The sequence below is a fragment of the Hippocampus zosterae genome, chromosome 6 (assembly GCF_025434085.1).
Source record: "Hippocampus zosterae strain Florida chromosome 6, ASM2543408v3, whole genome shotgun sequence".
NCBI classification, from domain to species: domain Eukaryota; kingdom Metazoa; phylum Chordata; class Actinopteri; order Syngnathiformes; family Syngnathidae; genus Hippocampus; species Hippocampus zosterae.
In genome coordinates this window covers 15620242-15632967 of record NC_067456.1, presented here as the reverse complement: position 1 = coordinate 15632967, position 12726 = coordinate 15620242, and the positions used below count along the sequence as shown (strand labels likewise).

At 43.0% G+C, this 12726-nt stretch overlaps 1 protein-coding gene across 2 annotated transcripts; it reads left to right on the top strand.

Annotated features, from left to right (window-relative positions):
• The first annotated feature begins 3564 nt into the window (after nt 1-3564).
• adamts13 (ADAM metallopeptidase with thrombospondin type 1 motif, 13) lies at nt 3565-12544 on the top strand. Of its 2 annotated transcripts, XM_052068001.1 has the most exons (27): nt 3565-3744; nt 3961-4044; nt 4125-4249; nt 4329-4475; nt 4687-4821; nt 5279-5429; nt 5502-5606; nt 5690-5841; nt 5921-5984; nt 6332-6458; nt 6522-6670; nt 6751-6871; nt 7056-7136; nt 7240-7421; nt 7495-7651; nt 8152-8281; nt 8355-8534; nt 8654-8852; nt 8943-9045; nt 9124-9253; nt 9706-9882; nt 9975-10179; nt 10627-10951; nt 11035-11178; nt 11280-11459; nt 11959-12134; nt 12225-12544. In XM_052068001.1, exons 1-27 carry the CDS (start codon nt 3580-3582, stop codon nt 12372-12374), a joined length of 4044 nt encoding a protein of 1347 aa, XP_051923961.1. In that variant the 5' UTR covers nt 3565-3579; the 3' UTR covers nt 12375-12544. The 2 variants fall into 2 exon arrangements, with proteins under 2 accessions (XP_051923961.1, XP_051923960.1); XM_052068000.1 differs by having other exon boundaries at nt 6332-6670.
• Nucleotides 12545-12726: the final 182 nt, after the last annotated feature.

Sequence of the window (12726 nt, the reverse complement as noted above, 5' to 3'; positions counted from 1 at the left end):
TGATTTGTATTGATTCCATTTAAGAATCCCCTCTTTGTTGCTAACAAAAAACACAATTTCCCAATGACTTTATCTGTTTTGCCCGTTGGAGTATCCCATATGGCTCTTGATATATAATTTATAACATCATAAATATACAATCCCTCGTCCACCCCTCAATAGACATAGCCGCAAGAGTGCAACCACTATTATCACAGTCGACTGCACTCTGTAAATCCAGAAAGGCATTGAGGTCCAGCAATGCTGGTGTAATGCCAGTGTCACACAACTGTTGATTCAGACTGACAATGGCCAGATATCTAGCTCAGCCATGTCACGTGGGGCTTCAGTCCAAGCTTCATGGAGATAATAATAATAATGATAATAATAAGAATACTAGAAAATCCCACTCAGGATGGAGCTGAGAGGAACAGCAAAAGATGATGAGTGGGTCAGTCATTCAGCTTTAAACGTGGAAAGGGGGAAAATGTTCATGGGCATTAAACTATTTGAACACGTTGTGGTATAATAAAAATAAATGAATAAACAAACATGCACGGGTAATGCTACATTAAACAAACCACAAAAAAAGACACAAAAAATATGTAGACAGCTTATCAATTCATTACTTAGGAGGTGGACAATAACTTCTAAAACGTTAAATAAATAAATAAATGCACAATTTAGGAAATTTATACAGTGTACTTTTTAGGATAGCCCTCCTGTGTTCCCTCCTGACTCTACCATTGTTCAAAATGAAAGCTCCAGAGAACCATGCATGGATGAAATTGGTGTGAAAGAACTCGACAGCCCAGACATGTACATCCAATCAAATGTTGAACAGCAAATTCCATATTTTGTATCCATTTTTATTTTCCGTTGGTGTCCTACTACTTCCATAGAGTCTAGTCAAGTCAAGTCAAGTCAACAGTATTTATAGAGCACTTTCGAACAGCCATCGTTGCATACAAAGTGCTGTACATGGAGCGATTTAACATATACAATAAACAGTAAGACGAATCGGTAATAAAGGCGGTGGAAAGCACCAAGCAGTAAAATCAAGGACAAATCATGCTGAGTCGAACGCCAAAGAATACAAGTGAGTTTTGAGGAGGGTTTTGAAGATGGGCAGCGAGGAGGCTTGCCGAATGTTCAGTGGGAGGTCATTCCAGAGAGAGGGACCCGCAACAGAAAAGGCTCGATCCCCTCTGAGCCTCAGTTTAGCTCTTGGTACCTCTAACAAAGACTGGTCCACAGACCTGAGGCGCCGGGCAGGTGTGTAGGGGCGGATGAGCTCAGAGAGGTAAGGTGGCGCGAGATTATTCAGAGATTTGAAAACAAAGAGGAGGATCTTGAAAATAACTCTAAAATGAATGGGGAGCCAGTGAAGGGATGCCAGAGTGGGAGTTATATGCTCCCTCTTACGAGTACCAGTCAAGAGGCGAGCAGCGGCATTCTGGACCAGCTGAAGGCGCTTAATGGAGGACTGGCTGACTCCAAAGTACAAGGCATTGCAGTAATCCAGCCGGGATGTGACAAAGGCATGAATTACTGTCTCAAAGTGTTCATGTGAGAGGAGAGGTTTTATTTTGGCCAGCTGTCTAAGGTGAAAGAAGCTTGATTTAACAACGGCACTAATTTGCCGATCGAGTTTGAAATCACTGTACAGTTTAAGGCCCAAGTTTGAGACCGTTGATTTCAGATAAGGAGACAGGGGGCCCAAGTCTACAAGATGGAATGTACAAGGGCCACTGGGACCAAACAATATCACCTCTGTCTTCTTTTCGTTGAGTTTCAAGAAATTTTGTGCCATCCAGGTTTTGATTTCTTCCAGACAGGATAGGAGTGGCCTTAATGAGAAGGCGTCTTTCTTGCTCAGTGGGACATAGATCTGGCAGTCATCTGCATAGCAGAATACCACGTTTCCTTAAGATGGAACCCAATGGGAGCAGATACAGCGAGAACAGCAAAGGCCCCAGAATTGAGCCCTGTGGAACACCACATGACAGGGGAGCAGTGTGTGACTCAGAGCAGCCAAGGCTGACACAAAAGGTCCTGTCAGCTAGATAGGACCTAAACCACTCAAGAGCACTGCCGCCAATGCCCACCAAGTGCTGCAAACGAGTCAGCAGAATACTGTGATCCACTGTATCAAATGCTGCAGTTAAGTCCAATAAAACCAGACACACGTGGTCTCCAAAGTCATTTGCCAGGAGGATGTCATTAGAAACGCATAACAGGGCTGACTCCGTGCTGTGCATCATCTTGAAACCTGACTGGAAGACCTCCAAGATGTTATGTTCATCCAAGAAAAGTTTCAACTGCATGTGCACCACTTTTTCCAGAATTTTGGAAATGAAAGGCAGTTTGGAAATGGGCCTGTAACTTGACAGCACATCTAGGCCTATCCTATTCAAATTAAGAGTTTCCAATTACCGTAATCTTTTTATTTTACTACACATTCCTAGATTGTTATAGCAAAGTGTTCAATAGTACACATGGTGCTATTATCTGCCGTATAACTCTCTGTGAGAAGAGGTTTTGGAACTCAATGGGACATTTTCTGGTTAAATAAAGATAAAATAAATAAAATAAAAGTTTGGTCGAACGAAAATATTGCAATCGTGGAATTTTGTTACCCCTCGTCGTCATGCGTTGTGTGTGTGCACGAGGAACAGAATTTAATCCTCACATTTATCCGCCCTCTCCCTTTAAAACTAATTTTAGGATCTTGTCTGCCCTCTATTGGCAATAATAGATCACAGCACCAACATGTGGATCCCATTTACAGCAAGGTGCTGCGGCTGAAGGAAAAGAAGGCATTAAAAAAGTGATGTGTTTTTTGTAATTAATACAGAAATCACTCATTCTCTCTATGAGAGTGCAATTCAAATAAAAGAGAACCCTAATGGTCAGTAGCCAAAAGTGCTGAAATGTAAACTACAGTCAGAGTATACACACAAGAGAGGCAACCAATGAGGGGCCTCTCTGTGGTCCCACACAGGGTAAAATGAGCAAATGAAATGTCTCATCCATCAACTTTGTCCCTGCTGTTTGCATAAACACGTTAGTCATTCCCCCTTACAGGATCCCAGCCTACAGCGTAGGGCTATCACATATTGTCCTAGTACGAAAGCAGACCAGGCATGTGCTCAGGAAGGGGAGCCAGAATGATGTTTATGACTCTGCTCTGTCTGCTGCTACTCCTGCCTGGCTTCAGAACTCTAATGAGATATCCATCGGGCGAGGTAAGAGAAACGCTCGCGTCAACGCAAGCACTACGGCTTGTGATTCCGCAGCTCAAGGCCTCTGCTAAGTACATTGGACTTTTCAACTTTAAACTGTTTATCATCTGTCAAACACCCACAGCCTGCAGAGTTCTACGATATTTCTCTGCAACCTTAAAACAGATCAATATAATTATGTATTATTCGGGATCTAAATCTGTCATTTCCAAAATATTTTAAATGATTGGTTTTGTTTGTTTTGTTTCTTCAGCTTTTTGATTATTCTAGCAGACAAAGAGATGTGGTTTCACATACCGGTACTCTTTCTTCTGGAGTCTCAGGTATAAGAGCGAGATGAAACAACAGTAACTATATGGGGCATTCAAAAACATGTCTAATGTATTTATGCACAGTGATAGGTCGGTCAACCCCGATGCCTGATGTCACGCACTTGGAACTACTGGTAGTGGTTGGATCTGATGTCCAGCAGGTCCACAACCAGGATACCGAACGCTACATACTCACCAACCTCAACATCGTAAGTGTCAGCAATGACTCTCTAAAAATTATGAACACTTTAACAGCTGATAGGTCAATTGAAGTTTCTTGGTTTACGTTCTCTTACATTTCAAAGCACATATTTTCATTAGTGCTGCGTTTATAATGATTACATTCCAATTATACAAAGAACGTATACGTTCTTTGGCATAATTTCCATTCAGTCCTTTCAACTGTATGTTCACTGTCCATGCAGGCCTCAGAACTGTTGAGGGACATGACTTTGGGAGCCAATATGAGGGTGCACCTGGTTCGCATGATCATCCTGTCCAAACCAGAGGTCAGCAACTCCTCATAGAACTTGGATACACCGCGGCTTTTGCCACTTTAATAGAATTGTGTCCTGTCTTCGCATTTCAGTCAGAGATCCGAATGTCAACAAACATCACCTCTTCTCTCCGAAGTGTGTGCGACTGGGGCTCCCGCTTAAATCCGTCTAATGATACGGACCCACTGCATGCTGATCTCCTCTTGTACATTACAAGGTTTGTGGCACGCTGTTGGTGTCATGGGCTGAAATGGACAATCACTGTTTTACATCCGCATGGCTTTCATTATAAACAGGTATGACCTGGTGTTGCCTGATGGAAACAAGCAGGTCAGGGGAGTTACACAGCTGGGAGGTGCTTGTTCCAGTGAGTGGAGCTGTGTGATCACAGAGGACACTGGATTTGACCTGGGGATCACTATTGCTCATGAGATTGCACACAGGTACCGCAGAGCCCATCGCACAAATTTATTGTACCAATAAATACCGGATCATTTTTGGTGACACCGACAATGGGAGCTTCAAGTATAAATATTCACAAAGTGTTCATGTATTGCCACAGAATGAAATGACCTCACTAAATCATGTCTCCTTCCCCCTCAAAAAAGGTCAAAATGAGGATGTAAAATATAAAGAGTTACATTTTTTGCCCAGTTTTGGCATCAATCATGATGGAGTGGGGAACACATGCAGTCGGAATGGCTTCATGATGGCCTCTGATGGCGGCTACAACAGTGTGGATCTGACCTGGTCGCCCTGTAGCAGACATCAGCTGCTCACTTTTTTCAGGTGAGGTATCTGCACTTCTAACACACATACACACACACACACGCACACACACACACACACACACACACACACACGCACACACACACACACGCACACACACACGCACGCACGCACACACACACACGCACACGCATACGCATACACACGCACACGCACGCATACACACACACACAAGCACACACAAATGCATGTACCCACACAAACTATAGTTTCAGATCATATTTTCAGAAGACTTAAACATTTAAATCTTAAATACGACGTCTGCCAAAAATGATACGTTTACACCTCATACAACTCTGTTCACATTTCCCCATGAAACATTAACCGGTGCGTTAAGTTTTGATTTACACTCACCTGACCTACACCTTTTTTTTTAACCTGTCCTCTGGCAATTCTTCTGGATCATGTTTTACAATTCCAAAATTTAAAAGCGTATCACATACAATTGTGTTCCCAGCGAAGGCAATGCTGAGTGTGTAAAGGATCTACCAGCCGTTGAAAGCTCCCTACAGGACTGGAAGCCTGGCCTCTATTATGGTGTGGATGACCAGTGTCGAATAGCTTTTGGAAGTAATGCAAGAAGCTGCTCATTTACAGATCCAGATATGGTAATACCTACATTATTACAGTTCAGTGACCGGTTGACATTTTGCAATTATTATTGCTTCTTTCTCCATCAGCCAATGTGTAGGGTTCTATCTTGTCACACGAACACAAATGATGACAATTCCTGCAAACGTCTTCTAGTACCTCTGCTAGACGGGACCCAATGTGCACCAAATCAAGTAATATAATAAAAGCTAAGGTTTACATTTGAGTGAAGGATGAGCAGCGTGATTTCCACAAGCTACTCTTCTCTCTTTCGCAGTGGTGTTTGAAGGGACGTTGCGTGTTCCCGGACCAGCTCAGCACCTCGGCAGTGGTGCATGGCTCTTGGTCCAGCTGGTCGGGGTTCTCCCACTGCTCACGAACATGTGGCGGCGGAATCGTTCGCCGCACGCGCCAATGCAACAACCCGAGGTTAACACAAGTCACAGTCAATAACAAAAGAGCATTTTTTAGCGAGTTACTGAATAACTGTGATATTTTTTTTTCCCAGACCCGCTTTTGGGGGAAAGGATTGTGTGGGGATAGATATTGAGGCTGAACTTTGTAACAGGCAGGTGAGTGTTGACTGTTTATGTTTACATTGGGCCTCTATACAGTAGGGCAGTACTGGTTACTAAATTGATCATTGTAAGATTTCTTCTTCTATTTGGGGCCCGTGTCCTTCAAAAACGCTCCTGATTATTTCAATATTGATTTCGGACTTACCGGTAATAAAAGACAGGAAGCCAAGCGAAGGTGAATCCAAGAGCTTGAGACAGAGTGAAGTCATCGCTCTATCAACAAAGTAAATGGAAACAAAAACGTTCACAACAGCACTCGGAAGTTGTGGAAGTCATTTCATTACTTGATCATGAATGCCAGGAAATGCATGTGAAATAACTTTGCAACTTTGTGGTTACAGCCATGTGAACGCACCCAGCTGGATTTCATGGCTGAGCAATGTTCCCACACTGATTTCCAACCGCTATACCTTCATCCACACCAGGCCTCCTTCTACACCTGGATCCCTGCAGTGGGCTTCTCACAAGGTGGGGAAAAAAAAAGCTACTCATCCTGTGAATTTAGTTTTGAAGTGTTCCTGCTGTCGTCAGGTGATGACCAATGCAGATACATGTGCCAGTCCAAGGGAGAAGCCTTCATTGTGAGCCGTGGATCTCAGTTTGCTGATGGGACACGGTGCGAGGCTGATGGCCAACTTCCTCCTGGCTCAATAGCTGCTTGTCTGCAAGGGAAATGTCTGGTAGAGATCATTTTCATACAAAAGAAAAGAGGTAGATCATTTACCTTTATATTTCAATGTCAACATTTGCTGCTGATCAGCTCTTCGGCTGCGACGGCGTGTTGCACTCTGGGAAAGTGAGAGATGTGTGTGGTTTGTGCGGTGGGGATGGCTCTTCCTGCACACTGACCACGGAATCTTACACTGGAGGTCAGGCAAAAGGTAAGAACAATGCATTTAACGAGAAACAGTATTTTGAAATGTGAGGAAAATACTAAGGTCACTGAGCACACGTTTCGCTGTATTTTTCTGAAAGATTATAAGCAGAATTATTCTATTCTGCATCAATGCATTTCTTCCATCTGACAAGTGTTTTCTGTTCATTATTTCCCGCATTTCCTTTCAGAGTACACCACTTTCTTGTCTTTGCCATTGAATGCTACGCAGGTTTATATCATCAACAGGGCACCTTTATTCACTCACATGGGTGAGTGACATCCCGTCAGCTTTAAAATCACACACTAGGAGGATTGTGAATTTATTGTGACTTTGTTTTTTTTTTTGTTTTTTTTTGCCTTCTGCATCGATAGCTGTAATATATGGAGATGAATATATTGTCTCCGGGACTGGTAGAATGGCATTAAATATGACCCATCCCTCTCCACTGGATGAAAACTGGTTACAATACCGCCTACATCTGACTCCTGACCTCTTGCCGGAGAAGGAAGAGCTACTGCTTCCTGGACCAGTACAAGTGCAGATCGACATACAGGTCAGGGTGGGCCATTTGACTTGATCAACTTTTTGATTTGAAACAATCGTAATGTCACGTGTTCTTTTTCCAGGTTTATCGCAACTATGGAAAAGAATATGGAGAGAAAACAAACCCCAACATTAGTTATCAGTTTTATGTTCCAAATGATCACAGTGACTTGACAGAAATTAAACTTGAAGGCATATGGAGCCTTACGACAACCCCCTGCTCCGTCTCCTGTGGCTTAGGTATACCACCATTTGCATTGATTCACATCCCTCCATTAAATACTGACAATCCCACTGAGTCTTCTTCTGACACAGCCACTCCTGTTAAAGGGGAAGTCTGGTCCAAATGTTTATGCATTACTTTTCTAGTTAATCCGTAGTTCCGTTTATATATTCTTTGTCAAAAACAGAAAAAAGAGAAAAATGCCACGTACTAAACCTTAGGAATTTCTCGGCAAATATAGTGTCAAGCATGTGTCATTATCTCAGCTATTCTCGTGCGATCCATTTGGCCAATTATGCATGTTTGCAATTGTCTATTTTTGTAGTATTATATTTAATTGGATGATCTGTTGTGGACAAAAAAAAAGTTCACAATGTCATGCTGAGCTGTGGGTGAGTGGAAGTGGAAGAAGTACAGGTGACCGGCAATGTGTTTCACTGAAATTCATCAACTACTGTATGGCGACAATACACACGACAGATTATGCAGTGTAGGGTCATGCAGCCTTGTTTTACAGGTATACAGAAGCATCAGTATGCATGTGTGGACAAAGACACAAAAACACATCTGGAAGGACACCATTGTTCTGCGTCTTCTCCATCTTTACCACCGCATACATCCTGTCAGCTCCCAGCCTGCCCACCAAGGCCAGTATGAGAAATTGACAGCACCACCATGTTTTGTCCTGCGGCACTAATACACTCATGTGGCGCTTTACAGATGGATCACGGGAAATTTTGGATCCTGCAGCTCTTCTTGTGGTAGAGGAGAGAGAATACGTTCTGTAACATGTGTACAGAAACATGGCGCGGATGTTGTGAGGGTTCGGGATTCAGACTGTCCAGCTGATTCAGCTCCGAATGCTGTTGAAAAATGTAATCTTCCACTTTGTCCTGCCAGGTAGTATGTACACAATAAATATTTATTCATTTTTTTGCTCCTTTTGCCTCAGTGGATAGAAGACATTTGGATCAAAGCAGGTAGCAATGCCAACATTAACATACTATTTGTGTTCTAAGGTGGCATGTGTCAGAGGCAGGGAACTGTTCAGCGGTGTGCGGGCCAGGAGAAATGAAACAAAACGTGTCATGTGTACGGCAAGAAGACGGCCAAGAAGTTGAAGTTGATGAAAGATTCTGCTCAAATAAAATAAGACCTGCTGAATCTGTGCCCTGTGTAGTGGACGTCTGTCCCATTGGGTGGGACGTAACGAGAGAGGTAGAAAAAACAAACAAACAAAAAAAAAGCATGACCCTGTTGTCTTGTTTTAAGTTGTGAAGTGTCTTAGGATTGTTTTTTGTTGAACAGGACCTGCCTGCTTTAAAGTCTGGCTTGATGCCACGCTCTAGACAAGCCCCTGTGTTTGTGTGGAGTCCGGTTATCATTCAGTGCTCAAAAACATGTGGCAATGGTAAGCAGAGATGTGCAATCACTTCTATTCACAAGTGACGTGTCCTCGTCAGACGCTCAAACTATGCTCCTTCTGTAGGAACGATGCAAGTGTGGTTCTCTTGTGTGGACCATGACACCAAATGGATGGTACACGATTTCCACTGTGACCCTTCAACCAAACCTCCGCCAAAATCTGAGAACTGTAATACACTCCCTTGCCCTCCTATGTAAGACATTTGCGGGGGTAAAAAAGTTGATCATGCAGTGGTGTGGAATCAAACAGAGAAGTGTGCCTTGTAAATTGGTTATGTCGTGGAGGTCGACAAAGGTTTGTAATTAGAGTTAATTAAGCTGCTGCTTGAGCCCTGCTCGTCTCACAGGCCCCCCAGAAGCGGACAGATGCATTAAATACAATGAAGGAATAAAAGACGTGGCATGAAAAATAGACACCCTGTATTCAGGCACCGGGTGCAAGGTTACACCTCTCAGTATGATGTCGTACTATTTTACCATACGGAAAGCTGAAACCAAAATAAGAGATGGATATCATTCAATTTGGGTGGGTTGTTATGGTATTGTGGTATGCCTCAGTATTGAGAATGATGATCCTAATGTAGTAATAGTGGCATATATGTAGAAACATACACACACATAATGAAAGAACATTTTCTACCACCAGGTGGCGATCTAAGCCAGGCGTCTGCAGCACAACGTGTGGCAGAGGGGTTGCCAACACAGTGCTGTACTGTGCTCAGGAGAAAGATGGAGAAGAGAAGGTACTGGAGGATTCTGAGTGCAGGGACCTTCCAAAACCGACAGCAGTGGTGCCATGTAACACCCACAACTGCCCGGCAAGGTGACATAAAATAGACATCCCGGTAATACTCTTGAAAAATGGTTTTCTTTCTCAATGCAAAAATGACCTCATTATCATTTTCTTGTGTTCAGGTGGAAGGTTCAGAGTACGTCGCCTTGCTCTCTATCTTGTAACCTGGGTGTAGCTCACAGGAATGTGTCCTGTGTCCAGTTTGCCCAAGGGAAGGAAACTGTGGTGCTGGAAGAGAGATGTCATACATCAGTCAAACCTGCTAGCACGGTGCCATGCCTTGTACAGGTGTGCACCTTTAGGTGGGAAGCAAAGCCATGGAGCCAGGTACATTCACCAAAATTGTCAATCAAAAATCAACACTAACATTTATCAATATATGTATGACCACTTGGCCGCATTGAGTTTGAGCCTATCAAATGACTTTGAGCAAGAGGCAGGGGGTACACGCATCACATTGTAAAAATAGATAAACAAACAAACACACATATGGCCAATTTAGAGTCTTAATCAGAAGATGGCATATACCCACAGAAACCGCAGGCAAGCACAGGGAGAACATATCAAGGTCAGAGTCATAATGTGAATTTAGAACCTCTTGACTGTGAGGCTCACATGCTAATACCCCAACATGCTTAATATGAGTGTTCAGGTCATATCATTCGAATAAATGATAACAACGACAAAATACAAGCTATGAATGCAATTGCTGCTTATTTACAAATTGTACTCTGCTCTGACTATTGTCATCCTCATTGCTATTTCGTCTTGAAGTGTTCAGTGTCCTGTGGATATGGCATTCAGTCCAGAACAGTGTCATGCATGGGCCCCTCGAAGCCAGAATCCCTCAACCCACCACTGTGCATGCACATACCCAAGCCGATCACCATCCAGGGCTGCAGCATGGACACCTGCACGGATCTGTCACCGAGCTCAGTAGTAACTCTAGCTATGCATCCTGCTTTGGAGGATTCTCACCCATCTCACACTCCATATACAATTAGAAAACAGCACCGCATGGGTAATCTTCCTCCGAGTCCATCTAAGACACTCACCATCCTGCAGTCCAGGAAAGCAACCAGTCCTTCAACTAAACCCCGTAATTCATTTTGATCGCTCTCTTCAATTCCATTCCATGGGAGCTCTAGGCAGCTTACCACTCATGTGTTTGCTCCTCACCAGATCCATGTGGAGAGCTGCTCCTGCAAGAATCCGACACAGTGGACTTGAGCAACATTACTGGTTCCTGCATGGTGGCCATTGGCCGGCCCCTGGATGAGGTCATTCACGTCAAAGTAGAGTCAAGTTCCTTAAACTGCAGAAAGAGTGAGCGTTACCCAGCATGCAGATGCAGTTTAGACTTGAACTTCATATATAATATTTTTACGCGAAAGGCCAAAAATAGTAGCTTGAATGTGTTGCCACAGGAGAACATGCTCTATTTTTCGACCGACTGGCGCTTGTGAGGAAGTGCGAGCAGGCAGGAGGCAGCACGCTGACCACCAGAACCAATGTCCTTCTTGTGCGCCAGAATCTTCTCACTTCAGGGAATGGCATCGTGTTCACCTACAGCTCACAGAGAAATACGAAAAAGAGCCACCGTCAAAGTATGATGTGTAGTCGCAAGTCACCCTCTGCGAAGCTGACCAAACAAAACAACAGTATACACACGTGTAAACTTACCGGTACTAGAAAATATTTGGTCGGTTACAGTCAGGAAACAGTGTTATGCAGATTTTAAAATATCTCGCTGCACAGAAATGTCCTTTTAGCTAATTTTACTCTGATTCATTTTTCACATGAAGTGAATGAATATTGGCATGAAAATGATCCTGCATGTAGTACTTATGAATTACCATACTTTTACATTGAGCTAAAGCAGAACATTATCTTTGCAAAGACAGAATCGCTGTTGCACTTCTTGTAGGGTAATGTAATGTGAGTAAACATTGTGCAGTTTAGTTTCATTGAAGACAAAAGACAAAATAAACGGGATTTAAGGTATGGTGTTTAACATCACACGTTACATAGTTAATCAGGTGATGCTTCTATCAACATGTACTGTATTTCCCACTGACAAAATGCAGTTTATGTTTGTCTACGTAGATTGTGACAAGCAGCTGTTTTCCTCCAGCGGGGTATTTGAGAATCCAACAAACTCTGACACTAACCACACCTGTCGGGTGCTTATCAATGCCCCTCCCTCGGTGAAGATAAGAATCCAAGCAGTGCACATCGGATTGGTATTCAATGCCACAAATTCACACTCTTCATACATTATGGTGGGCACTTCAGCCATTATATTGCGTGGAATTCTGTGCAAAAATCCACCTGTGTGTTTTTTCATGCAACCTGTCTTATGTGTCGTTCAGATCCGGGACACGGACATGCTGAAGACTAAAGTGTTTAAAGGCACACAACTGTTTCAATGGCACTCCTCTGGAAACATGGCCGAGGTTGAATTCCATGGAGATTACCAGCATACGGCGGGAAGCTTCAGAGCGGAATATTCTTTTGTATAATTTTTAAATGTTTTGATTTCTTCTTAAATAGGATTTTTTTTTTTTTACATATTTCTAATTAAGCCAGATTAGCGGTTGTCATGAGCAAGTAGAGGTAAGTGAGCAGTCAGAATGTTCTAGTTCAATTAGATGTTAAATTTAAAAACTACAATGTGCAAATTTGGTTCATAATGTTTTTTTATAGACATTTAACATCATGTAACAAAATATATCATTTCTATCAGTCAGACTCGGGTTTCGTTTCAATAAAGTGTCCCGCCTCCAGCTCCTCATAAACTTTACAAACAAGTAAGTTGCGCTCCCAGACTTTCAGTGCATTAAAGATCCTTGTCAGCGAGTGGTGCTTAATTTC

What these genes read in the sequence shown, in the direction of transcription:
- adamts13 (XM_052068000.1), top strand. Translation starts at nt 3,580, where the DNA reads ATGGGGCATTCAAAAACATGTCTAATGTATTTATGCACAGTGATAGGT. An exon ending in CCCAATGTGCACCAAATCAA is followed by an intron (nt 5,607 to 5,689) that starts GTAATATAATAA and finishes TCTCTTTCGCAG; the next exon opens with TGGTGTTTGAAGGGACGTTG. An exon ending in GGTGGGACGTAACGAGAGAG is followed by an intron (nt 8,853 to 8,942) that starts GTAGAAAAAACA and finishes TTTGTTGAACAG; the next exon opens with GACCTGCCTGCTTTAAAGTC.